The 27550-nt window shown below is 36.5% G+C and overlaps 1 protein-coding gene across 1 annotated transcript; it reads left to right on the top strand.

Moving 5' to 3' along the window:
* The first annotated feature begins 1066 nt into the window (after positions 1-1066).
* Positions 1067-26842, top strand: LOC103024281 (protein sel-1 homolog 3). The gene is made up of 23 exons (XM_049467441.1): positions 1067-1123; positions 8173-8665; positions 8763-8889; positions 9026-9147; positions 10310-10425; positions 10800-10864; positions 10951-11083; positions 11692-11818; positions 11899-12042; positions 12131-12330; positions 13298-13477; positions 14963-15082; positions 15191-15331; positions 16423-16485; positions 16728-16901; positions 17980-18107; positions 18767-18850; positions 18935-19025; positions 19220-19307; positions 20941-21050; positions 21181-21308; positions 21389-21491; positions 23278-26842. The coding sequence occupies exons 1-23, from the start codon at positions 1067-1069 to the stop codon at positions 23428-23430; spliced, it is 3147 nt and encodes a 1048-aa protein (XP_049323398.1). The 3' UTR covers positions 23431-26842.
* Positions 26843-27550: the final 708 nt, after the last annotated feature.

The raw sequence follows: 27550 nt of genomic DNA, 5'->3' as shown, positions 1-27550 counted from the left end.
AGTATATCGTTATCGCAAAAATTCCCTGAAATATCGTGATATTATTTTAGAGCCATATCGCCCACCCCTAGCCATAGCTAAATTTCACTTATCTAAACAAGCATATAAACACATGAACACACTCACACCGTTCACAAACAACAACATAAAACCCCCTCATAACCCAGGATATACTACTAGCTTTTTTTTTTATTCTTGAATGAACATTAACATAAGATAATGCTATGGTTATTGTTATTTGTAACAAAGAATATTCTATTAATGTTTGTGGGATTCTTGCAGGTAGTTTCTTATAACCTTCAGTTTTTGAATGAAGCTCAGAGGCTTTATGTACTAAAAGTGTGTACACACAAAAACATTGCGTCCGCCATATTTCACGCTCACGGTCAGATGTACTAAATGTGACTTGAATGTGAGAAAGTGCGTTTCCCCACGGCACTTTTATTTTAGACTTATGTTTTTTTTTGTACGAATGTATTGTGTTTTTGGCATTTGGCGACACTTAGAGGCGATGCATTAAAATTCCATATATAAACTAAGATATCCTTTAATCACACATTGAAGTAAAGCCATTATTGGGTAAAATAAAGTACATTAATCAGACAATTAAACAGTAAATGAATCAGACAATTTCCACTTAGCCTAGATTATATAAACATGCATTAAATGTTGTGCTGGAGTTGTTGGAGATGGCAGCGTTGGCATTATTGGAAAATATTGCTAATGGCCGAATTCATTGAGAGCTCATTTTCCGTGACCATTATGTTTTTTGGCCCATGATGATGACTGGTTAATAAGCCGTTTCAGATTTCCAAGAGCATAAGAGGATAAGAAAACAAGCTGCGTGCGTGACGGGTGGCTTCTTGGTAAGCAACTCATTTAAAGCTTTTAAATGGAAGCATTTATTATCCATCTTAAAATAATTAATTTAAAACATGGGAAATTAATAAATTACTTATAAGACAGTGGCTAAGTTTTGCGCCTTGCGACACTTTCTAGATGGGAATATTATGTTATATCATATTATTATTATAACATTATACTCTGCGTAATTGAGGGAGGAGTCATGGCAGTGTTCGTGCACAAGTTAATTGCGATGTACGTGGATTTCTGCCTACGCACGGTTTGATACATCCTGATTTTTTGTGTGTACGGAACATTTTAGAAGGAAGTCCACGCAAGTCTTAGTACATGAGGCAACTGGAGCCTTTATAAAGGTTGGGTGCGCATAAAAGCAGGGCTCTCACGCAAAAACTGATTTATGAAGAAATACTTGGCGTGAAAACGAGCGCACATTTAGGTATGGTTTGAGGCACGCGTATCCTTTAAGAGAGTGAATTAGTGACATCATGTGGTAAAGTACGGAATTGCAGGTAAATGCGTAAACCTTTCTCACGCATATTAATACATACTGCATACACCAAGATTAAAAACGTAAGATTAAACAAGTTAAGATAAAATAAAATAAAATATGAATATACTTGTTCAAATATTTTTCTCTGCATTTTTAAAGTTTCAATGTGCTCCATATCTTATTTGCCTTTTATTATTATTTTTCTGCTAACTTGTGTCTTTCACTTGTAGTTTATTTCAATACTATTTGTATTATCTGATTTGTTTTATTTCACTATTAAAAAAATGAAAGGTGCTATATATCAATTATTATTATTATTATTATTATTATTATTATTATTATTATTATTATTATTATTAGCATCATACGTTCATTCAATAACAGATTTCCTATATTCATAGGTCATAGAACAACAATACTACCAGTTTTTTTTCTAATAGGTAAGGATTCAAATATGGCACAAACTTATTGTTAAATATTGTTATATAAAGGTAAACAATAAGCATACATTTCAACAGACTGATAATGTGGAGTAAGAGCAACTGTAAATATGTAGAACAGGCAATTTATTCTACTTCAATATTGTATTAAATACCAAGTTCAGAGGGTCATAATAAAAAATGGTACAGTAATAAATGTTGATCTTTAGGCTATTCACAGTCTACTAGCTTCACTTTTATAATGTGGTGTTAAATTCAACAGACTATTTGATAATCTGGAGTTAGAACTGGCTATTCATTTTCAATTAATCTTCTCAAATGCCAAATTCATAGGGTCATAGTAGAAAAATGGTACAGTAATTTTTCTAGTAGTTATAGTTCTATTCACATTAGGCTATTCACAGTCTAATTGTTCTTTTTTCATTTTTGGTGTCAACCTCAACAGACTATTTGGTAATCTGGAGTTAGGGCAACTGGAATTATGCAGAACATCCAATTTGTTCCTATTCAGTATTTCTTAAGTGCTAAGCTCAGAAGGTCATGATAAAAAAAACTATACAGTAATATTTGTAGTTATTTAGGCTATTCACAGTATACTAGTTTTATTTTCATAATTTGGTGTCAAAATCAGCAGACTATTTGATAATCTGGAGTTGCGGCAACTGGAAATACGCAGAACAGGCTATTTTTTCTCAATATATATATATATATATTTATATATATATATATTCCTTAAATGCCCAACTTGTTTTGCTCAGCCCAATCCTGCTCTCTAATGGCGAATCATTGGTATTTCGACTTTTTAAACTTCAGCCTCGTGAAAATCATCTTATAAAGAAAGGAAAGCTTTTAATGTGTTCCTCACTTCACCATTCAGGAATGATCTTGGCGCTGAGAGGCTTTGGGAAAACTTACCGTTTGCCTTTATGGGTGGAGCTGGGCCTTCTGTTTGCCCTTGTTTCACTGTGTGTAAGAAGCAGGATGTTGTTCCGTTTAATCAGCTAATACTGCACACGTCCATTCAGATCAGTCATACTGGTTATGCAGGACATGGGTTAAACAGGAATGTACTGTAAAAGAGGCATTTAAAACCAATACAGCTAATGGTTTACCTGCTGCTTCAATCATTTACTAATGCTAGCTTTTTAAACTTGACCAGAAACACACGCAGATTTTGACACTGGATATTATTATTTTTTATTTTATTTTTTGGACTGTTTACTTCATTTTGAATATGGGATCATTCCTAAGGAACCGCTGTTTGCTGTCTCTCCAGATCATTCCTTTTGTAAGTAGTCTGCTGCAGTACTGAAACAAAAAAAAAAGTATTGAAGGGATGCTCCAGTGTTTTAAAAGCTTAACTTTTCTATTTGGCAGAGGGGTGTGGCTTGTTAGTTTATTAATAATTCATTACTCAAAAGTTTTTTGTTCTTCCTTCTAATGTAACATATTAGGAGCATAATGAGTCAACAACATTTCTATTAAAAAATAGAATATACAGCTAATATGCAATGCATTAGCATCCTTATAGGAAACAGACTAAAAATATAAACAAGAAATTCAGTTAATGTACAGCATATTTAGCCTGGAACCATGCTTAAATGTTATGGACTGTAAAGGGTTTGGTTTTCCAGGCAGGGGTTAAGCCTAGTCCTGGATTACACAGCACTGTGAATGGAGATGCTTAGTCTATAAGTAGATTTAACCCCTGTTTGGGAAACCAACCCAAAGGGTTTTATTGTCATCACACACCCCTTTTCCCTCAAACAATTGAAAAATAAATGCGTTGCAAATGGTTCTCCAGTCCATGCCATAGAAGAAGCCACTTCTCTGTCTATAATAATAATTTATAATAAAATGAGGTGACTGTGAAGAACCTTCATATAGGTTATCTCAAATAAGGAGTTCTTTAGACTGTCACGCCCACACTTTTCTATTGTAAACAATATTGTATGATATTACTCAAAGTACCATTTAAAACACCTTCTCTGCAAATATAGTTTTGGTGTCCACAACGTTTCCACAGCTTTGAAGTGCAGAAATATATGAAGTGTTCTAAAAAATATATGATCTACTTTTAGATTATGCAATATTATTGGAATTTTGGAAAATTGTCAAAAAGTATATGCAGTATTGCCTTGTAATAAGGCTGTAAAAAATATAATTAATCATTTCTAAAAAAAAAATGCAACATTGCAAAACAATGTTGAAATAACTTTGTGTGCTCATCTGTCTTCCATTAAAATAATGACAGTAAAAATCAATTTTATGCTTGGTTACTGAGCTATATCGTAACGTACGCAATAATATCGCCAACATTTTTGAATATTGTGAACGATATTATACCTTGAAATATTGTGCCATATCACCCATCCCTAATTATCACATCAGGGTACTGTTCTCATTTCCCATTATATATCTACTAGAGACGGATTATATCTGTTTAGTATCATTTATTTTGCTATAATCCTGGATATTTGGAGTGCTTTATTAGTATCATGACATTCTGTATGAAGACTTCTGTTACAAATATGATCAAATTCTTGTATTTTTTAATCTCAGTTAGGGGTGTGCCATACTGTATTGTATACAATAAAAAATAATTTTCATTTTATTGCAGTAGTGTATTCTTGAAATATATATTTTTTACTTAGTATTTTATCATGTTCCAAGAGTATTGTTATCACGAAAATACCATGACATATTGTGATATTATTTTAGGGCCATATCGCCCACCCCTACTACTAGAACTTTAGATCAATAATTAATTTATTTAATTTATTACTATAAATAATTAAATATACTATTAAGTAATATTTAAAGTCAGCCAAGGTAATGATTGCTCACGAATGCACTGTATTTTTGTATATAGACTCTTATAACTGTATAACCAATCCAAAATACATATTAAGCTGCCCTCAAGACGTGTCACAAAAGTCATATTTACGAGTGTGGGAAATTCATAGGGAAATATTCTGATAATCCCTTATTTATTAATGCTTCACTCTCATTCACACATGGGTGAAAACAAAATAAAACAGCACATGCTGCTAATACTTTAAAGGTGCATCTAAAAAAAATCATTGAAAAGTTACTTTATTTCAGTAATTCAGTTCAAAATGTGAAACTCATATATTATATAGATGTATTAAACACAGAGTGATCTATTTTAAGTGTTTATTTCTTTTTTACTGTTGATGATTATGCCTTACAGCTAATCAAAACGCAAAAATTTGAAAACCAGAACAACTGGTACTTGTGACAGTGTGGGCAGTGTGCCAAGTCCTGCTGGAAAATTAAATCCACATCTCAATAAAAGTTGTCAGCAGAGGGGAGCATGAAATGCTGTAAGAGTTTCCAGGAAAACACTACACTGACTTGATAAAACACAGTGGATCAACACCAGCAGATGACATGTCTCTCCAAACCATCACTGATTGTAGAAACTTCACACTAGACCTCAAGCAGTTTGGACTGTGTCTCTCCACTCTTCCTCCAGACTCTGATCCCTTGATTTACAAATGAAATGTAAAATTTACTGATGATCAGTGATGGTCTGGAGAGACATGTCATCTGCTGGTGTTGATCCACTGTGATATATCAAGTCTAAAGTCAGTGCAGTGTTTTTCCAGGAAATCATACAGCTCTTCATGCTTCCCTCTGCTGATAACTTTTATGGAGATGCGGATTTCATTTTCCAGCAGGAGCATTTTGCTCTGAATTCTTGAAATAAAGTAACTTCTTAATGAAATTCCAATTTTTTGAGATGCTTCTGTATACTATCTGGTTCCAGTGGGCTACCCATACAGACCCACATGGGAAGGATATCTGAGTAACATAATTGACCATTGAAAGATCATGTCTGATGTACTGTACCAGTCAAAAGTTTGGGCACAGTTCTTCTTATTCAGTGTATTTTCTTTCTTTTTATGATCATATTACATTGTAAAATTGTGATCAGGAGTGTCCCTCACTATCTTTAAGAAACTCCTGAATACAGAGCTCTTCAAAGAGCACTTACTCTCCTAACACCTCTAACTAACTACCTTCTACTACCAGATCAGGAGAATCTCTCACTATCTTTAATAAACTCCTGAAGACAGAGCTCTTCAAAGAGCACTTACTCTCCTAACACCTCTAACACACTAACTACTTCTAACCTCATTTCCTTCTTCCCCTCCTTCACTCCTCTATCCCATTATTTCCCTTTGACCTCCTTTAGGCCCTATCTAAAGATGTTTTTACCTTTAACTTCTATTACTAAATGTACATCACTATTATAAGTCGCGTTGGACAAAAGCATCTGCCAAATGTAATGTAATGTAATGTAGTGTAAAGAAAATATTATTGAAGACATTAAAGCTTTACAGGAACAAATGCAGAACTACTGTGAAAAAAGTGATAAACAAACCAGAATATATTTAAGTACCACATTTACTTGAATTAATTAAGTACCACATTTATCTTTGAGGACAGGTCTGCAGACTGTTGGTGTTTTAATTTTAGTGTCTTTATGATGTAGAGCATCTCAGCATCTTGAAGGAGTTTCTGGAGGTGCTGAATAATAGTTGCTGTTTTTCCTTCACACTGTGAAGCTCACGCTCATCCCAAATCACCAGCTTATATGGGTTTAGGTCAGGAGATTTTGTTTACTACATAATTCCGTATAGGGGTGGGCGATATGACCCTAAAATAATATCACAATATTTCATGCTATTTTTGCGATAACGATACTCCATGCGATATGACAAAACATTGAATTAAAAAAATATATATGTATTTCAAAATTACACTCTTACGCAAAAATGAAAATTACATTTTATTATTGCATATATGGTATGATATGGCACACCCTTAAATGAGCTATTTTTTTAAATCAGATTTCTATTAGAAGTGAATGACGAGAATGTCAGGATACTAATAATGCACTCCAAATATCTCCATATGTCACAGATTAATTAAGCAATAGAACACGAGTGTGTTATCACGAATAACATCACGGCTGTGATCCGGTCGTAGGCACGGGCCAAAGGCAAGTGCCGTAGATCATCACAGCCGTGATGTTATTCGTGATAACACACGACCTTGAGTGTTCTATTGCTTTTATACAACAGTTTTTTTTACAAAATGAATAAAGAAAATAAATCAAAGAACTTTGCTTTAATATGGACTGTGCATTCCGCCAAAAAGTAGTTCCACAACAACTGTAACAGAACTGAAACTTAACCAACGGTGTATGGTTCATTTAGACCAACACCACGAAAGTTAGCTTGAAATCAAAATTGGGAATAAGTGAAGATGGTAACGTTAGGAGCGTGTAATAACGCTAGTACTCTCCTCTTCTGCTCCGTGGAGTCGTCTTCAGGTGAAAGCTGCGCATTTTTTGAGCATTTCTGCTTGTTTTGCTGGGTGGTGTTGGTTTTAGCTAGCCGGCTGGACTGTGGTTAGGTTAGATTAGCTTGCTTTAGCTCAGCATTAACTTAGCTTAGCCTAGCCTGGCTGGTTAGCGTTCTAGCTGTCAGACGCATTAGCCGAGCTAACGCTGCTGCGAGTGCCCTGTGTGTATACGCCGCTACTCGGCAACGCGTCGGCGGAGTGATTAGTGATACAAGTTTAGTGTGAGAAGGCCGTGATGTTATCACATATATCTGCACGGCTAGAAGACTTCTCAACCAATCAGATTGTGAGGTCGGAACTAACTGTTGTATAAAGTAAAATAAATGATACTGGACAGATACAACCTGTCTCTAGTAGACATATAATGAGAAAAGAGAACAGTGTGGATTTTTTTTTCGTAAAGTAGTAGCGTGATTTAATGATTAGGGGTGGGTGATATGGCACCCGTATGTGCCCCCTTAATTGATTTGATGTATTTTATATTGATCTACAATGTAGAACCTAATTTAAATAAAGGAGTATAGACAAACATTGAATAAGAAGGTGTGACCAAGTTTTTTTTCACTGATAATGTATCATTCACAGCCATTGGTTAGTCAAAATTCTTTAAGCATGCACAACACAAAGAGAAAAAGGCAAAAAGAGCACTACAAAACAAACAAAAAAAAAATGGAAGAAAACGGCACAAAACAAAACCTGTACAGCAGAGTTATTTTTATATCGCTTTTTCCTTTTCTATAAATGTCAAGAAATGGGCGGGAAACAAGGTTACAATCTTCGAGTTGCAACATCACAATGAGATATTTACATGTAACATCACCACAAAGCCTTGTTCAATTTTCTCATATGTTAGACTGGCCGACCTCGACTGTAGACCAGACTTTGGAACACAACCAGAGTCAAAACTTAGTTTTGGCCATTTTATTTGTCATTAGTATTATTATTATTATTATTAAACAGTGTCTTTCTTTTCTCACACAGGTACTCGTCCATTTATGCTTCAGCCAGGAAGCATCCAGTTCAGTCAAGTTTTTAAACCCACCTGAGGTGCCGGAGTCAGTCTACCCTATGGAGGTCCAGTACTCCTGCAGTGGGCCCTTAATGGTTCATGTACAGGTTTTAGTGTCTTTTGATACTGGAAGCACTGTAACCATCTTCCACAGGTGGTGGCCCTGCTTACCTGGTCCAGAGAAAATCAGACCTGTGTTACTTCATTTCCCAGACTGGCTGGTGTATCACCCAGACTGGATCATAGATCAGTCATCCTGGGTGCTGTCGTGTCTTTTACGTAGCTGGGTGGGCAGCAGTGCAAGTGTAGAACCTGGCCGGTCACCTTCGGCCAGTGCGGTGGTTGCCATGAACGTCCAGAATCCACTGAGCCGGCCTTTTAAACAGCACTTATTATGTCCCAGCTGGAACACAGAGATACGTTGGAAGGTGTTTGGAGATAGATGGCAGTGCCTAAAAGAAGATGGTGAGGATTTAAAAAGTGGTGAATGCCATGTTATTTATCTGATATAAGACAGAGAACATGATCTAAATAGGTACAATGTCTGTATTCACTTCTGCAGAGACACCAAGTCTGCTGTCTTCATTATATGGATCCACTGGGGAGCATTTCGGCATCACCAAATCTCTCCATCCATTTAGGAATGAAATGCTAGAAGGCCAGCGGATAAGGGCAGTTTCATATCCCTGGTAATGTTCATTTATATTATAGAGCCATTTTTGTTTTTTTTGGTGTCCTCTTGTGGTAAAAATGAGTGCTGCACCAGTTATAGTAAATTATAAATTGTATAATTTAGAAGTATTAATGTTTTGTTTTTTCCATCAGGTGTGCCTTTACAGTCTGGGTTTTATTAGAGCAGCCATGCAGAGACCGTCTGTGTGGACTCTTCCATCATATAGACTCTAAAGAGAACTATGCCACACCTACTGTGTTCCTCACAAGAACAGGTAACTCAGCGTGAAGGTTTTTTTTTTACAGGAAAAACAAATGCTAGCAGTAGAGCTTTTACAATTAACTGAAATAATGTCTGTTATTTAATTTACAGATCATCAAAGTGACGATTAATAGGAAAATTGCATTAAAGTTTTGGGAAAACAAGTTTTTATTAATGCAAGATTATTACCAAAATGTCAATTTATACAGTAGGAAAAGAGCATTCTTAAAGTGTATTGTTTTAGGTTGTATTCTAGGTAATTGCAGGGCATTTCTATGGGTCAATTTATTGTGAAACTTCTATACGTTAATGTTTACAAGGTTAATAAGGTCACTTATTTTACTGCACTCTAAAGGAGTATTTATAATCCCTACATAATGACAAATTACAAAATTAATATATCAGTTTCTAACAATGTCTGACATCACTCTCTTAAACTATTGGCTACACTGCCGATATGATTTCCAAAGGTACAGTTCTGTTAAGCTAGAGTATGTATGTGCATAAGGCTCTGTCTACAGCTCTGGAAAAAAAACTTCAGACCACTTCAGTTTCTGAATCAGTTTTTCTGATTGTGCTATTTATAGGAATATGTTTGAGTAAAATAACCATTGTTGTTTTATTCTATAAACTACGTACAACATTTCTCCCAAATACCAGATAAAAATATTGTCATTTAGAGGAAATGAGAAATGGCTAAAATCACAAAAAAGATGTAGAGCTTTCAGACCGCAAAGAAAACAAATTCATATTCATAAAGTTTTAAGAGGTCAGAAATAAATATTTGGTGAAACAACCCTGGTTTTCACAGTTGTCATGCATCTTGGCATGATCTGCCCCATCAGTCTTACACACTGCTTTTGAATAACTTTATGCCACTACTGATGCAAAAATGTATCAAGCAAGTAGTTTATCATTGTATGATAAATTTGTCATGTATCATTTTTGTTCCTTTATAGGATTATGACTACTTGTACATGTGAAAAACCCTTATGAAGGCCTGAGTGCCAAAATGCGTTCGTTATTTTTTTTGTATCTCTAATAAATCGGACATTCTCCAGTCAACAGATGCTGCTATTTTTTCTATTTTATAATAGTGAATGCACTAAATGTAAGTTTGCATTATGTACAGTCTGTACACTCATCATGTGTTCATTTGACTCCTTATTCTGTAGGTCAGCTTCATGTGCAGTTACAAGGAGAGGGTGGTCTATCCTCAGCGTTTCTCTCTCCTTTCACTCTGCCTGTAGGCCTGTGGTGTCTTCTCACACTGGAGCTGAAGGGCAGAATGGTCAGAACTTGAGATATCATCACTATCTTGTAAAAATCTTGCATTTTCAAAATGGCAATCTTGCATTAAAAGAAAGAAAACAATGGATTTAACTTTTAATAGAAGTAAATATAAAACGATTGTAGCTCACACCACTTTTGGAGACACTTTTTTTTTGTCCACTCATTACAAAATGTTGACACTACCGAAAGAAAAATGAGAAGATTCACATTATTTCAAAAAGTGTGAAACAATGAACATAGAGATACAAGGTTTTTGTGTGGCTGTGATAAAGTATAGTACCACAGTAATATATGTATTAAATGTTATTAAAGTATATGGATTGTAAATTTATACTATAATAATTGTGCTTTCACATCTCTTTTGCATTACAGGGAAAAATCACAGTCTCCTGCACTGATGGAGATAAAGATCCTCTTGTTTACTCTTTCGAGCACATGTAAGGTTTGTTTTTTTGGTTTTATTTTAATACCAGAGCATGTCTCACAGCTTCACATGATATATGATATATGCTGTTTTGAACAGGTTTAATATAGCAGTGATGCTGGATGATACAGATGGCTACTTTGTGATTGGTGGAGGAAAATATGTAAGAGGAATTGAGGGCTTTTATGGTCCCGTCATATACCACCGCACAAGGATTCCTTCAACTAACCTGGTAAAATGAACCTTTGTTCTGAATGTTTGTATTTAAAATTAGTACAACTATACAGACTATATAAGTCAATATACAGCTCTGAGACCACTTTAGTTTCTGAATCCGTTTATCTGATTTTGCTATTTATAGGTATATGTTGGAGTAAAATGAGCATTGTTGTTTTATTCAATAAACTACAGACAACATTTCTCCCAAATTCCAAATAAAAATTAAGTCATTTAGAACATTTATTTGCAGAAAATGAGAAATGGCTGAAATAACAAAAAAGATGCAGAACTTTCAGACCTCAAATAATGCAAAGAAAACAAGTTCATATTCATAAAGTTTTAAGAATTCCGAAATCAATTGTTGGTGGAATAACCCTGTTTTTTAATGAAAGTTCTCCATTTAATATAAAAAATAGTATTACATATGTTCTACATTATTCCCAATAACATAAATTTTCACTAAAAGTAAATAACCAATAAATAATTTTACAACCTTAAACATTGTCTTTCAGTAGTAACATTGTAGTAACATAGTGAAACAAACAAATTAATTTGTCACTTTAATATTTATTCATTTTATTCATTATATAGTTAACTTTTTTCTTATGTATTTTTTAACAGGTGCTTCAGCTCCCCTGGCCAGTAAGGATGGTGAATTTATCAGGATGGTTCGAGGCCTGTCAGGAGTTTAAACTAGAGGTTGATCACAAAATAGCTGATGCTTCACGAGCAGTGATGGTTAAAAGAGGTAAGTCAATCTGTGCCCACAAGATGGCATCATTTCTGCATGTGCTCTTCTTATTCTCCATTTTTCTCTTTCTGTTTCAGAGAGCTGTACAGATGTATACACCGCCCTGTTACTGAAAACCAATACAACATCCTCAAAAGCAGAATGTAGCTCCTTTCAGCCACTCAGCAAACCACAGAGACGAATGGTGGCTCAGCTGGTCAGGATGCTATCTGAAAAAAACGGTACAGTCTACTAAAAATACCCAAAAGCTTGCATATGATGAACACTATTAAATTGTAATTGGGCTAAATTGTGCCTAAATATGTTCAGGCATGGTTGATCCAGAATCTGTGGGCCGAGCTCTGTATTCTGCTGTTCTGCGTAAGCTGAATGCACATGGCAGTGTGGAGGTGATGAACAGACTGATGCCCTCTCTCCTGCAAGCAGGATGCTTAGGAGACAACAGAGCACTCCATCTCTCTTCTGTTCTCTACAGCAGTGGACTTGGAGTTAAAAAGCAGCCCTATAAGGTGTGCGTGTGAAATAATTCTGTATATATGTTGTCTAGAGTTAATGGGGTTTACTATAAGGTTAGGTTGGGGTGCTGGTTTCTGTCGTTAGAGTAAGCTGTATAATATAAATTTTCGTAAGTAAATTCTAGATGCATGTTATTGAGATTATGGTTAAGTTTCAATTAGGGTTAAGATAACAGTTGAGTTTAGATTACAGTAGAGTTTATGTGTATGCTATTGAGTTTAGTGTAGGGCTGCAACGATTAGTCGGCATAATCGACAACGTCGAATATAAAAAATTGTCGACGCGTCGTTAAAGCGTGATGGAGCGAGAAAGAGAGAAAGATAGAGAGAGAAAAAGACACGCACCTAGTGAGAGAGAGAGCATCCTGATTGGCCTCACCTCATGCTTAGTTGGCCAATGAGGTTTCAGTGTGGGTAGGACTTGCAGCGCGAGCGAGAGAAAGGCTACATCCATTTTGCAACTTCTCCTTTCTCCTCCTCTCCTACCCCAGAAGAAGGTGTAGGAATCGAGGAGAGGAGAGGAGGAGGAGGAATGGAGGGAAGGACCTGTAATTGGGGAAATGGGACAGCTGATCCCTTTTAGATAGGATGTTGATTAGGATGTGAATTGAATGAAAAAAAATAAATCAAAGAACCTCAAGAAATTTATAATAAAAAAAAATGAGAGGTGGCTAAAATAACAAAAAGATGCGGAGCTTTCAGACCTTAAATAATGCAAAGAAAACAAGTTCATATTCATAAAGTTTTAAGAGTTCAGAAATCAATATTTGGTGGAATAACCCTGGTTTTAATCACAGTTTTCATGCATCTTGGCATGTTCTCCTCCACCAGTCTTACACACTGCTTTTGGATAACTTTATGCCACTGCTGGGAACTGGAAAAAAAATATATGTGGGGTTGTGCAATGATGCAGACTTTATGAGATTACAGTTACTATGCTTTGTGTGTCCGTGTGATTCAGGCCTGGCTGCTGTCACTACTGGCAGCTCGTAAGGATTATAGACTGGCTCTCCTCCGCCTGGGGCACCTGCACCATGTTGGTGACCAGACTGTACCTCCAGACCCTGACCTCTCCTACGCCTATTACTCCAACATCGCTAAGCAGACTTCAACAGATCGACTCAACCCCTCCTCACAACAGGTGCTGGAACCAGTACACCATTTAACTCTTAGAAGGACTAACAACACAGAACTGTGCAAAACATTTTGGCACCTGTATATATTAAAATGAAAAGCTCATTATCTGGGAAGTCAATGTTTATATGCTCAGTAAAACACTAACATAACAACACCCACAATAATAGAGGGTTTACTTTTGCTTTGCTCCAATAACAATCTCTACAATCTCTATGGCATTTGGCCATAAGAGCATCAGTGACGTTAGGTATAACTAATAATTAGTTATAAATAAAAAAAACACTTAGCTCAGAGCAGTCCAGTTGACTATGGAGCTGAAAGTGTGACAGTGTCAGTCAGCACATTCATCTGTACAGTATCAGTAACAAGTTTGGATTCAATGGTTTATTTACTCTTTTTTCCCCTGCATTGTAAATGAATACTGAAGTCATCCAGACTATGAAGGAACACGTAAGGAAGCATGTAGTAAGTAAACTTTGAATAATTTAGGTGGCTCTTACTTAGTGTGCTGTTATCTAGGGAGGCTGGTAACTGATTAATTTATCCTGTTCAGCAGAGGCAACTCTTGGTCTTCCTTTACTGTGACGGTCCTGATGAGAGCCAGTTTTATCATAATGTTGTTTATGGTCTTTGTGACTTCCCCTAATGGATACTTTTAAAGTTCTTGAGTTTTTTCTAATTGACTGACCTTCATTTCTTGATTTCCTCACTTAGTTGAGTAGTTCTTGGCATGATATAGATTAGAACATTACTGAAATAGAGTTATTTACTGTATACCTGTAACTCTACCTCTTCACAACTTTACAACTGATGCTCTCAAACACATTAAGAGGCAAGAAATTCAAGCAAATAACCCATGACATGTTCAGCACAGCTGTTAACTTAAAGCCAATCTACCTCATAAAGTTGACTGAGAAAATCCAGCCAAAATAGTGTATGCTTTGGATGACTTTAGTATCAATTTACAATGCAGACAATTTTAAAGAATGAAAAAACACTGAATTTAAAGTGGTTCCAGACTTTTGACTGGTACTGTATCTGCACTGCTAGTAATTACCTCATTAGTAATTGTAATAGGTTTGAGTTCCGGAGCTCCAGAGGAGTCAGTTTCACTGCTGCACATTCAGTATACCCCTCTATCTACTGGAGGGCATTGGAGAATGCTCCAGAGTATCATGTTATATTTGCAGTACTTCTCATGGCACTGTAATAGTTTTGTACAAATAGTGCAAAAGTGAGAAATAACTAATATAGCTCTAATATTAAAATTCTAAATTCTGTCACTGTTGTTTTTTTAGAGAAAGTCCCAGATCTGTAAGCACTGCACAGACTGTATAACAGCTTCCGAATTTGCAGAAACGCCAGCAGCAGTGTAAATGTGTCACTTGGCAACCGACTGAGCACATACTGTCATCTTGACATCTTGTCATCTGTAAGAGTCAAATGATGAACAGCACCAGTCTAACTTACTGAAAGTTTTGTGTTGCAGACTTTCGTTGAGTCAGTCTTACTGAACGATGAGGAAACACTGAATGCCCAAACCAACACAAACGACGATCTGTTTCACTGGCTGAAACTGCAGGCACGCAACGGAGTTGCAGACGCTGAGGTAAAGAATACCAACACTCCTTTCACAAAGCAAATTTAATGCATCTAAAATGTAGTCTTTCTACTCCTTCAAATTAATTTATGCTGTTGCAAATATTTGTCTCTGCAGCAAGCCATAGCCCGGATGCTGTTCTGGGGGCAACAGGGGGTGACCTCAGATATCCAGACCGCTGTGAGGCACTATGAGAGGGGAGCTACAAGACTGCAGGACCCTGTGTCCATGTACGACTACGCTATCGTTCTACTCACGGTCTGTTAGCAATATAGCAACACCTTAGCAACCAACACCTATGCTACACCAGCATCTTAACATCTGCCAAGCAATACCTTGGCAACCAACACTTATTCTATTGCACATAATTGCACTGCGACAGTGTATCCACTTTCTTTTTCATTTTTAGTGCAGCTGTGGATTATTTATATAGATTATAATCACAAGGATACACTGCCTGGCCAAAAAAACAAAAAGTGGACACCAACAACAACAAAAAAAATCACACACATATTTTTTGGATCACCTTTAGCTTTTATTGAGGCACGCACTCACTGTGGCATTGTTTCAATAAGCTTCTGCCACGTTACAAGATTTATTTCAATCCAGTGTTTAATTTGTGCATTAATTTTTCACCAAGATCTGACCGCTGCGCTGTGAAAATGATGTTTTAAGCTCTCCGAATCACTCTTTCACAATTCCAGCCTGATGAATCCTGGCATTGTCATCAAAAAAAACCCCTCACCACCTGGATTTAATTAAATAAATAATCTGGGGTATCTGCTGCAGTTGGTCAGGTCTAGGTTCAGCAACAGTATGTGCTGAAAGAATGAGGTCAGCTGACTACCTGAATATACTGAATATAGACCAGGTTATTCCATCAATTAATTTTTTCTTCCCTGATAGCACAAGCATATTCCAAGAGGACAATGCCGGGATTCATGGGGCTGGAATTGTGAAAGAGTGATTCAGGGAGCATCATTCATGAGATCATCATTTTCACACATGGATTGTTCACCACAGAGTCCAGACCTTAACCTTAACCTCACAATTCCAGCCCCATGGGATGTGCTGGAGAAGGATTTGTGCAGTGGTCAGACTCTACCATCATCAATGCTGCTGCAAGATCTTTTTTTTTTTTCTTTTTTTTTGGAGGCGACTATTTTTTTTAGGCAGGCAGTGTGAAAATGGCAAACCACAGCTCACCTTAGCAGCCAACACCCTGCAGTTAAGCTGTGATCACAATCTCAATTTCTCCTGCAAATACTCTTTCCAGTTAGTAAAAAAATGATGGACAACTGGTAAGGCTTATTAATCAATCAGGTTTTCTTATTGTGATGCACTTTCAGGGCCAAGGAGTTCCGAAGGATGTGCCCAGAGCCATCACCTTTCTGAAAAAAGCAATAGAACAGGTGCAAGTTGTGAATGTTTTTTTTTTAATCCCCACTGCATTGCATTTCATCACACTGTCACAATGTAACTTAACATAAGAGCAATGAAACATTAATTATATTATATTATATAAATTATATAATAACATAAATATAATTATATATAATTAATATAATTTTTGAGATTCTGCTCAAAATTGTTGCATCCAATTTATGAATCTTATTGAGCTGTTAACTCAATTTTTCTCTTTTGTGCACTGCAGGGCTTTACTCCAGCTATCACGGCTTTGGGCTGGTACTATGAGCAGTATGAGAGGAACTATAAGCGAGCAGCAGAGCTTTGGGAACAGGCTGATCACTTGGGGAATCCTGATGCTGCCATGAATTTAGGAGTACTCCATTCCCAAGGCCTCTATCCTGGACAAGCAGCAGACAAAGTGTGTTACATTTATACATTCATTACAACAGTATTTTTCCGACTATAAGGCGCCCTTAAAAATCCTTTAATTTTCCCAAAAATCAACAGTGCGAATTTCATGTATGAATTTCACCAGTCGGACATTAAGTATCAGTAAATCCACTCACTGTTTAAAAGTGGAGTTTTCAATTAAGTATTTGAGCACTAAAGCAGCATTAGCCGCTAACCACAGTGCTAGCTCTTTCGGTTTTCAGCGGTAAGTATACTGAACTGTAGTCTGCGTGTTTGTGGTGTTAAAACAAGCTACGTAGGACGAATCGCTAGCTGATAGCGCCCTGTGTTACCAGAACACTCAGGGTTCTTCAGTCTAGTGCTATTGGGCGTCATTAAAGTCCCACTAGCGCCGGGTTAGTGGCTAATGCTAATGCTGCTGCACCCAGCCTTAGTGCTGAAGAATCTTCACTAAAAAATACTCAATCTTTGACAAAATATTGGAAATCTTAGCTTATTGTAAATAAACAGAAGCGCTTTACTCACCAAAATAAACGGTTTTCAGGAGAGATATCTGTGTAGATAAACATCCAGCACTTGTTTTGATTTTTTATTTTAAAGAATTACTGTTTTGTTAATTAGGCACTTCCCCAGCTTCTCTATTAGAAGTGAAACATGGCAACACCCATGCTCATTTTGGTGTTTTGGTTACTAGTGTCGCTTAATGCGCCTTACAATTCGGTGCCCCTTATAGTCCGAAAAATACTGTAGATTTATTTATTTATGTGATAAACAGTAAATTGGTAAACAATAAATAAACACAAAAAGTTAAATTTAACACAGTGTACATTTAACATAGGCAAAATGCTGTGCACAACATACCCTGTACCCACACTGATAAGGAGTTTCTACCCTTGTTTTTAAATTATATAGAATATAGTATTTTGGATACTTACCTGAATCTTCTAAATGTCAATGATATTAGAAACAGATCTTTGAAACTGCATTGTTAAATTGAATTGTTGTAATTGTTGAAGCATAAATGTACATTGGCTATTAAGATTTTTCCTTATTAATGTGTTTTTTTTACTTTGTTCTGTATTCAGGTTAAGGCTTATAAATACTTCTTAAAGTCAGCTCAGCGGGGCCACATAAACGGAGGCATTGAACTGGCTGAAATCTGGAGTCGAGGGATTTCTGGTTATGTGCCTCGCCGTCCATCAGATGCAGTTCTGTAAGTTTACGTCCCAACTGGCATTTCACTGTTTATTCCCAGCTGAATCAACGTCATATTAAGTACATTGTTTTGATTTTAAAGGAAGAGTCAACATTGATATTACTACATTGTTTTAATGTCTTACTTTTTAATATGTAATAAACTATTGATTACGTTCCCTTCTTAAAAACAAATTTATACTGCTGCATTAAACCTACGCCATAGCCTAAGTGTATCCAGTAAGATTGTGCTACACAGTGGAGCATGTTTACTTCTGCGTGCGCATGTCAGCGGCTCAACGTCACTCTGCAGTTTAAATCGTGAAGGTGGGAATATGTGGCTGAGACTGTCCACGCAACACGACATGTAGTTACATTTCCAGGGAGGCGCGCGTCGAGATACAGCATAGGCTATGTGGTGACATGTAGGCTTCGGCTTTAGGTATAAATTGGCCTTTATTGTACATAAAGTCTTAACAAGTATGATTATTCCAGAGTTTAGTATAGACAATGGCTCTATATAAAACTATCAACATTAAAAAAAAAAAACTGTGGTAAAACAGAAGTAGTTGGCATTAGTCCAACCACATTTTAACGTTGGTAGTTCATAATTTCTTTTTTTACTGTAACCATCCATTTGAATCATGGTGATGTGTAGATGGTTGTATTGGTTTTTAGGTGGGTTAAATGGGCATCTGAGCAGAATGGATATCTTGGGACAGTCTTGAGGAAAGGCCTGAACGCTTATCTTCAGGGAAACTGGTAAATACAATTATTCAGTCCTTTAGAACAGAGTTATGAGTGAATATTTGTATTGTTAATACTGTTATAATTGTTTAATTCCAGGTTTATGGCCATGATTTATTACCTGATGTCGTCTGAGTGTGGATTCAAGGCTGCTCAGTTTAACGTGGCATTTCTGTGTGAGCACAGTCCTGTGAGTCACACGCTGAAACCACTGCTTTATTCATACACATCTTTAACTGATAGAATTCATTAACATTCAGTGTTAATGTTATTGAATTAAGTGTTTTTATGTCAGAATTTTGTCATCTTTAGCAACTGTGATTTCTGTATTGTTGTGAGTTGGAGATTAGATTGACAAGTCTTGTTTTCATGTGTGATCTTTAGAGTGGATCCTTAAATTCATCATTTGTGACACAGTGTATGCTACAGTACTACAACCTCTCCATTCAGAGCCAGGATCCTGACTCTTACGGTACTTCATTATTATTATTAACTAAACATTTAAATTACTTTAGCATGTTCAGACAGCATGGATAACAGCACACATCCATCTTACAATCTTTTTGTAAAACAAGAAACAATTGTTAGAGGTGGTTCCAGGCAGGGTTTTTTCCTAGTTTTACACCCTACCTGAACAGGATTAGCTCCTCGGTGGGTCCTGGTGTAATTTTCTCTTTTATGGGGGGTCCTCTGTGATTTTATTCTCGCCCAGAATGACCATGTATAAGTGTTTCACAGACAACCGCTGAGAAAATGACTGGCTGAATTATCTACTGTTTTTCGCTGAACTCCGCGGTCGTAAGGTAATTCTAGTCCCGTCCGGATCCACATCTCTAAGTTTCGTCACCTTTCGCTTAATAAAATAGCTATTTGTCCACTGCTATGCACAGTAATTACACTTTGGGTGCGCGTTTCCATGTAAACACAACAGAGAGTGGAAATGGAGGAGCTACTGAACACAACGTCATGTGATCGAGAAAGCCAAAAAAAACTCACTGGTCCTCCTGTTTTTCAATTGCAGTCCGGATGCAAGAGTTTTATCATTGAGTAGAAATGTAATATATTTTTCACAGACATCCCCACTGAAAAACGAACCCCTTCCAGGGCAAAAGGCTAAATTACTTTCAGTGAAAAATCTCCAATACACAGTAAATTTCTGCATCGCATTTAATGAAATTAAGCACTGTTTAGCCAAACAAGGAACTGGAAGACCAGTGCAGGAAATTGGAAATCACATCAGTAACATTAATAAATCATTTAAGTAGAAGTTTAATAAGTCATTTTTGGATTATTTCTATTGCCATATCCAACATTTAATGTAAAGTAAAGCTGCCAGAAGTAAACAAGTCAAAGTCAAAAACTACTAAGTAAAAATATTTTAAACATTAACACTTACTGTTCAGATAAACTACTTTTAAATATATGTGTTGCTAAAAGTGTCTTTAAAAGTACCGTATTTTTCACGCTATAAGGCTATCAAAATGTTTCCTAAAATCGCCAGTGCGACTTATAATCCGGTGCACCTTATGTATGAATTTTACCAGTCAGGTTGTAAGGAGCAGTAAAGCCAGTCTGCTAAAGTACAGCGTTATACAGGAGTTTCAGTTTAGTTCTCCAACAGTATTAGCATTAGCTGCTAACTGTGCTAGAAAGAGCTAGATCTTTTGCCGTTTAGAGGTGAGTATTATCAGCCTGTAGCCTGCTGCTAACCCCAGATAGCACTGCTGGAGCAGCATTAGCATTAGCCACTAGCATTAGCACTAGCTCTTTCAACTAGTATTATTGGACTGTAGTCTGCTCGTTTACCATGGTAACGTGGGATGAACCGCTAGCTCATATCGCCCTGGCTTACTTAAATCTAAGCTTACTGTAAATAAACAGAATACCTTTACCCAAATAAACCGTTTTCAGGAGAGAAATCTGTGTAGATTAACATCCAGCCCTGTTCCTTACTAGTGTTGCTCAATGCGCCTTATAATCCAGTGCGCCTTTTGTGCGAAAAATGCAAATAAATGATTTACATTAAAAGCCTATTTAGGTCAGTTGCATTCGGTGCATTCAATGCAACCATTTCGTAATTTAATGACATTTTCTGTTCTGCTCAGCGCTGGTGAAAATGGGTGATCTGCTGTATGAGAAGCACACTGAGGGTCAAGGGGATCTTTCTGCTGCAGCTGAAATGTACAAAGAAGCAGCACTAAAAAACAACCCACAGGTATTACACTATACAGACTACAGTTAAACCTCAGAGTAAAATGATAAAATCATATTCTCATCATTTTCATACATATTTTATTCTGATTATGCTCACTGTTATTTGATACTGATGATTGATTGTTCTGCAGGGTTGGTACAGTCTGGGTCTCCTTGTTCAGGAGGGACAGCGATTACCAGCCACTGTACTCTCTCAGCTTAATTTGCTGCAGCATTATTTTTCAGACAAGCACACACTTCTTACCACCCTGTACCAAAGGTATGTTAGCTTTAAACGTAAATACATCCTGGGCATTTAACTGTATTTATAACTTTCCTTCTATTGTGTTTCTTTAAAAGATGCCGAGACTCCAGCAGTGATGAAGCACATCTTCCCTGTACTCTTGCTCTGCTTGCTACACATTTACAGTCCTTACAATCTTTTGGAAATTCGTCTATAAAGGTTTGTAATACGTTTTTTTTTTAATTATATGCACTATACATTAGGGGTGGTCTATATTATATCGTATACAATATATCGTGACACAGAAATATCATGATATTAAAAATCCATATCGTGATAATAGGGATGGTTTGTCTTAAAAGTAGTCTATTATTTACTGTGAAGCTTTAGGTGTATTTATTGTATAATTGTTTTAGTTTATAGTTTTTGTTTGCAGTTTATATGCAGGAAAATATTCTGCAGTATTTTTTTACTTAATTGTATTATTTTAGCTATATTATTTATTTTGCCACATTATGATTATACTTTTATACTATTATACTATATTCCTGAAATTAATTAATTATGTTTTCCTATTTTGCCAAGTATATCATTATTGCAAAAATACCCTGAAATATCGTGAAATTATTTTAGAGCCATATCGCCCACCCCTACTAGAAATGAATTTTAACAGGTTTTAACAGGGTATCTTTATATAAACAAGAGTTTAGATTCGCTGCCTGAGCCCAAGCCTGACTTAATTTCCAACTTGAACTCAGGCTGGGTCAAGATTTCCAAGCACTTTCCTTGGGCCCCAACGTGTCGAGCTCAAGAAAATGGTCGGTGACATAGGCCTGCGTTTTTTTAATGCTATTTTTGATTTTAAATAAATCTATGGTGTGATAATTACAATATAGCAAAGTAACAAAAAATCATCATCAGGTAGATTATTATAAACACGTGAGCTTTTCCACTTGTCCGCTTTATAAGTTACACACTGGAGTTTCATTCTTAATAAACAGTTTTCTTAATAAATAGGCCTATGCTACTTCTGTGTAGCACTGTTCATTAACATCATTATGAACAGAATTCACTTGTTCTCAGAATTGTAGTAAAAAAGGTCAGTTTTAACGCTGTACCTACTAAATAATGTGGGGTTTAAATGAGGCTTAGGCTAATAATAAGAGTTAAGGCTCGGAAAAAAACATGCGCATGCTCGCCTTGGGTAGGGTGAGCTAAATTTTTGGGCCCGACCTAAGCTCTATTAACTAGGCCTCACAAACTCTTCTGTGCCTACATGTTTACTTAGTATACTATTCTTGCACTTAACAGTAATTTGTTACAAAATAATACAGTTATGACCCTTATTTGTTCTATAAATAGTGAGAACACTAAAATTTTCTGAAATAATTTCAGAAAGTTCAGAAATAATTAAGTAAACTCTAAACTCTTTATTCATTAATAAATGAAATGTATTCTTTTGAAGAAATGAAACACACCAGTCCTGCTTAAATTTGTATAAACATTTCCTAACCTTTAAAAACACTTTTATTGTGGAAATTTCCACCTCAGCAGCGCCCTCACAGGTTGTACTGTGCTATAGGATGATGTGTTCGTGTACTTTTGGTAGGCAGATTCATCACAATTGGTCAATCAGTCAATCAATAATACCACCCCCCTGCTGACGTCCAACCATCTCTCAGCCAATCATCTCACCCTCCTGCTCTGCATCTAAACCCATACATCACCCAGTGCCCCTCCCAAACTTCCCCTCTCATTTTTTCCCCCCCATTTTTAAATTTGAGCTGATGGGTTTAGTGCCACTTTAAAACACTCTTGTTGTCGCAAAGGTGGCAAGATGCTGAACCTGTGCTGGTTTAAGTCCAGTTAGTAGTAACATCCTTCCTTACTGTTCTGTCACCATAATGTTCACATACCAATGGTTACTCATCACTTTTACTGTATGTATTTTTCTGCGGTTAATGTCTGGTTTTACCTCACTTACACATTTTTGTCTGTTTTACAGCTGCTGAGTGTTGTGGCTGTTGCTGTTGCTACTCTCTCGTTCTTCAAAATCATCCCAGTGATTCTCCGGCAGAGGTCAGCATCTGTTCAGCAGAACTCTGTCCCCTCTGAGGCAGAGCAGCCTACAGAGCAGGAGGAGTCTTCAGGGGTGTGAACAGCTCTTTATTGTCATTGATGCTCATTCTTTGAGCATCTTTCAACATTCTCAGGTGGACACACACAGAAATTACTTTAAAGTATGAGTAAAGTTATGAGAGACTTTTTTTTTATTTTTGCTCCTGGACTCCTCTACACTGTTGTGGAGTGTAATTCACTTTTACTCCACTGCAATCACAATTTAAGCACCCTTGTAGGACATTTCACTGCTTTTTACTTGCATTTTTGGACAAGCTAAGAGAAACAGAAGCAACTTTCGAAGTGTAGAGTAATATTAAATCAATTTGCACAAATATGACTCTGATTACACAGCTTTAAACAGTTATTTATTACTAGTGATTTTATGCCTTTCCACCATATTTCCACAGTGCAATAGTAGCACTCTGGCCCATTGTGGCAATAATAATGACACTATTTCCCTATTATAGTTAATGGAGCATCAATGTGGTTTTAAAGCTGTTTTTTTTAAAGAAAATAATATACAGTACCAGTCACAAGTTTGGAATAACACCTTCTCATTTAATGTTTTACTGAGTACTGAAATTATCCATACTATAAAGGAAGACATAAGGAATCATATAGTAACTTTAAACAAACCAAAACACTCTGGTGGCTCTTATCTGGGGAGCTGTTAACTCATGGATGAACTTAAGCTGGTAACTCTGATGAACTTATCCTGGTCAACAGGGGTAACTCTTGGTCTCCCTTTTCTGGGAGAGTCCTGATGAGTGCCAGTTTCATCATAACGTTTTTGATGGTCTTTTTGCGACTACACTTAAGGATGCTTTCAGAGTTGCTGAAAAGTTTTAGATCAACTGAACTCAATTTCTTAAAGTATTTTTTTTATAATATGGATTGGAACATTACTCAAGTAGGGCTATTCATTGTATACCAACTCTGCCTCTTCACAACTTTACAACTGATGCTCTCAAACACATTAAGAGGCAACAATTTAAAGTAATAAACTCTTAAAAAGTTCAACACAGGTGTTAACTGAAAGCCATTCCAGGTGACTTTACCTCATAAAACTGACTGAGAATCTGGCATCTAAGCAAGAGGTGCCTTTTTTTTCATAGTTGATGATTTAGTATTAATTTACAATGCAGATATTTTTTAAGTAATGAAAAATCTCTGAATTGAAAGTATGTCCAAATGTTTGACTGGTATTGTGCGAAATTACTTTTTTAATCCAAAATTTATATTTCTTAGTCTCAAACCTTAGAATCCTTGTTGACCGGAGTTAATACACACTGTTACACGAAAGCACCTAAAAGACACTATTTCTGGTTATACCATCTCTTGTGTACTATTATTTTTTATATTTTTTTCTTTGTACAAGATAATGTATCAAGTGGCCATATTTTGTTTAATGATAATTGAAGCAGATGAGAAACAGATGCTTCATTCAGTTTTAATTGATTAGTAATGAGACTCTGAGGACAAAGAGCAGAACTGTATTACAACTGCCCATAGAAGCAGAAACAAAAAAAAAAACAATATTTCACACATGATCACATATTTATATTTTGTACTTATTTTAATTGATGTCTATTCATCTTGCTTAATGCTGATCAGCTCTTCTATTTTTTTTCTGTTCTGCTGAGCTTCAGACGCTGGTTTAAAGTATGGTGGCCATGTGGGCTCACTGTGTGTGTGTGTGTGTGTGTGTGTGTGTGTGTGTTTGGCAGTAATAAATGGCATTGTGGCCACTGGGGAAAACTGCACTGACTGACATGGGCAGCAGGTGTATTCTGCTGAGTCACACCAGGACACGAAGAACACACAGTGCCGCTAATTAAAACCCAGCTGACCCGCTGATTACTGGAGGAGGGCGTAGTTTGTCCAGCCTTTATGTGGGTGGTTGAATTGTCCTGGGGACTTTGGCCAGTGAAGAACTGCTTGTGACCAAAGTGATTAGGCACTTGCTGTGAAACCTTCAGCTTGAAATCAGTTGGAATGGTACTTTGTGTGTTATTGGACTGGCTGATAAATTGACTTTTTCAAGCAGTTTTACATGGAAGGACGTTATGAGGCGTGGATATGCTGCTCTCACTTAAAACTGATAGAAAAGTAGCCTCAATCATTCAAACTGACAGCATTTTTTAACCAAAGAAGCATACCTTCATCTCAATGGAGCAACAGCATGCACCAACTGGGCGTATTACAGGGCTTGGACAATGAATTTGAAACACCTGGTTTTAGACCACAATAATTTATTGTCCTGACGGACAGTTCTGGTGGAAACAGGAGAGTTGAGGTGCACATTGAATTCTGCCGTGATTTGGGCAGCCGTGGTTTTATGTTTTTTGGATACAATCCGGGTTAGCACCCAAACATCCCTTTCAGACAGCTTCCTCTTACAGCGTCCACAGTTAATCCTGTTGGATGTGGTTTGTCCTACTTGGTGATATGCTGACATTACCCTGGATACCGTGGCTCTTGATGCATCACAAAGACTTGCTGTCTTGGTCACAGATGCTCCAGCAAGACGTGCACCAACAATTTGTCCTCTTTTGAACTCTGGAATGTCACCCATAATGTTGTGTACATTGCAATATTTTGAGCAAAACTGTTAAAGCTCTTATCCTGCTAATTGAACCTTCACACTCTGCTCTTATTGGTTCAATAATGTGCAATTAATGAAGATTGACCACCAGGCTGCTCCAATTTAGCCATGAAACCTCCCACACTAAAATGACGGGTGTTTCAGCTTCATTGTCCAACCCCTGTATATTTTACGTGTTCATCATGTATACTGTAGCTATAATATTCTACTATTTTTAAGTAGTCACTTGCCATATGCCTGTCATGGGACAAGAGGTAGTATTGTGTCCCATGAATTTTGACACATCCTATTAGTGGTGCGATTCTCTCAGTGTCTGGTCCTATTTTTGGGGTCATGATTTAAATCAGAAAGGATTTTCGGTTCTGAAACAATTTTTTGATTCAAATGGTCTATAAATTCTGTGTAAATGATGTGATTGAGAAGCTAAAATGACAATTTAAACAAATAGAATATTTATTTAAAACAATAATTATATGTATCAAATCTTTTTGCAACATTTTATATTAAATTTTTGCAAATCTTATAACCTTAAAAATAAAACGCAGACTTCACAGTCTTTTTTTACTATATTGCAACGTGGCAACATTTTCACAACTTAGCCTTAAATATTAAATATATAGAACCTTTTACGGTGGCCAAGTGGATGCGTTATGCGGTATGCAGTGCTGTTGGGAGTAGGAGCAACAAAAAAAAGAGGGGCAAAAAATAAAACCTAATCGATTTTGTGACATTTTGAATTGATTCAGAATTGCCAGGACTAGGAATCACAATTCTTTAAAGAACCCTATCTCATATGGTGGCTAAGTACACCACACCTTTACATTAAATAATGATATGATTTCTACCAGGGTGGCTTGTCTGTTTGCATGGACAATTCTAGCCAGAAACTGCAGGTCACATTCATTTCAACCAGGGAAATACAATACAATATTAGTTTTCACGATAAACACATTGAAAGAGCTGTGATAATGTTAATAACAGTAAACTCAAAATGCATTACCCATGTACAGCAATAGAGGGAGCTCTTAACACTGCAGACTGTGCTCAAGAGATATAACGAGATATAACAAAGCTGGAGGTAGAGCGAGGCAGAGTTCCACAGTGAGAATACATACACACACACCAAACTATTTCTTAGGCTGGGAAAAATGAATTCAGCCAAGCCAAAAAAAAAAGTTTTTGCATTATTGAAGTTTTTGCATTATTTAAGAAGGTTAAATGAGGAATTTAGGGAGTTTAAATGAATTTAACAAGTTTATTGTTTTCACATTTTACTTCAATATTGAGATTTCCAACAAAGTTATTGCAGAGATTGTACAATATTTTTAAATGTCTTCTCTTAAGGGTCCATCTGGCATCCAATATCAGGCCTTACATCATGTCCAATAATTCACATTTCCATGCCTTGCCCTGAACATGGCGACAAGATGCTCAGACTCACTCACAAGATGGCACCTCACAACGTATACATGTTTGGGTGTTCCCAAGCCAACTCCTGAGAAAACTGCTATCCCATGACCATGCAAAGTACAGAGATGCTAAATAAAGTCAA

Source organism: Astyanax mexicanus, chromosome 18, assembly GCF_023375975.1.
Source record: "Astyanax mexicanus isolate ESR-SI-001 chromosome 18, AstMex3_surface, whole genome shotgun sequence".
Taxonomy (NCBI): Eukaryota; Metazoa; Chordata; class Actinopteri; order Characiformes; family Acestrorhamphidae; genus Astyanax; species Astyanax mexicanus.
This window is presented reverse-complemented; position numbering and strand designations above follow the sequence as displayed.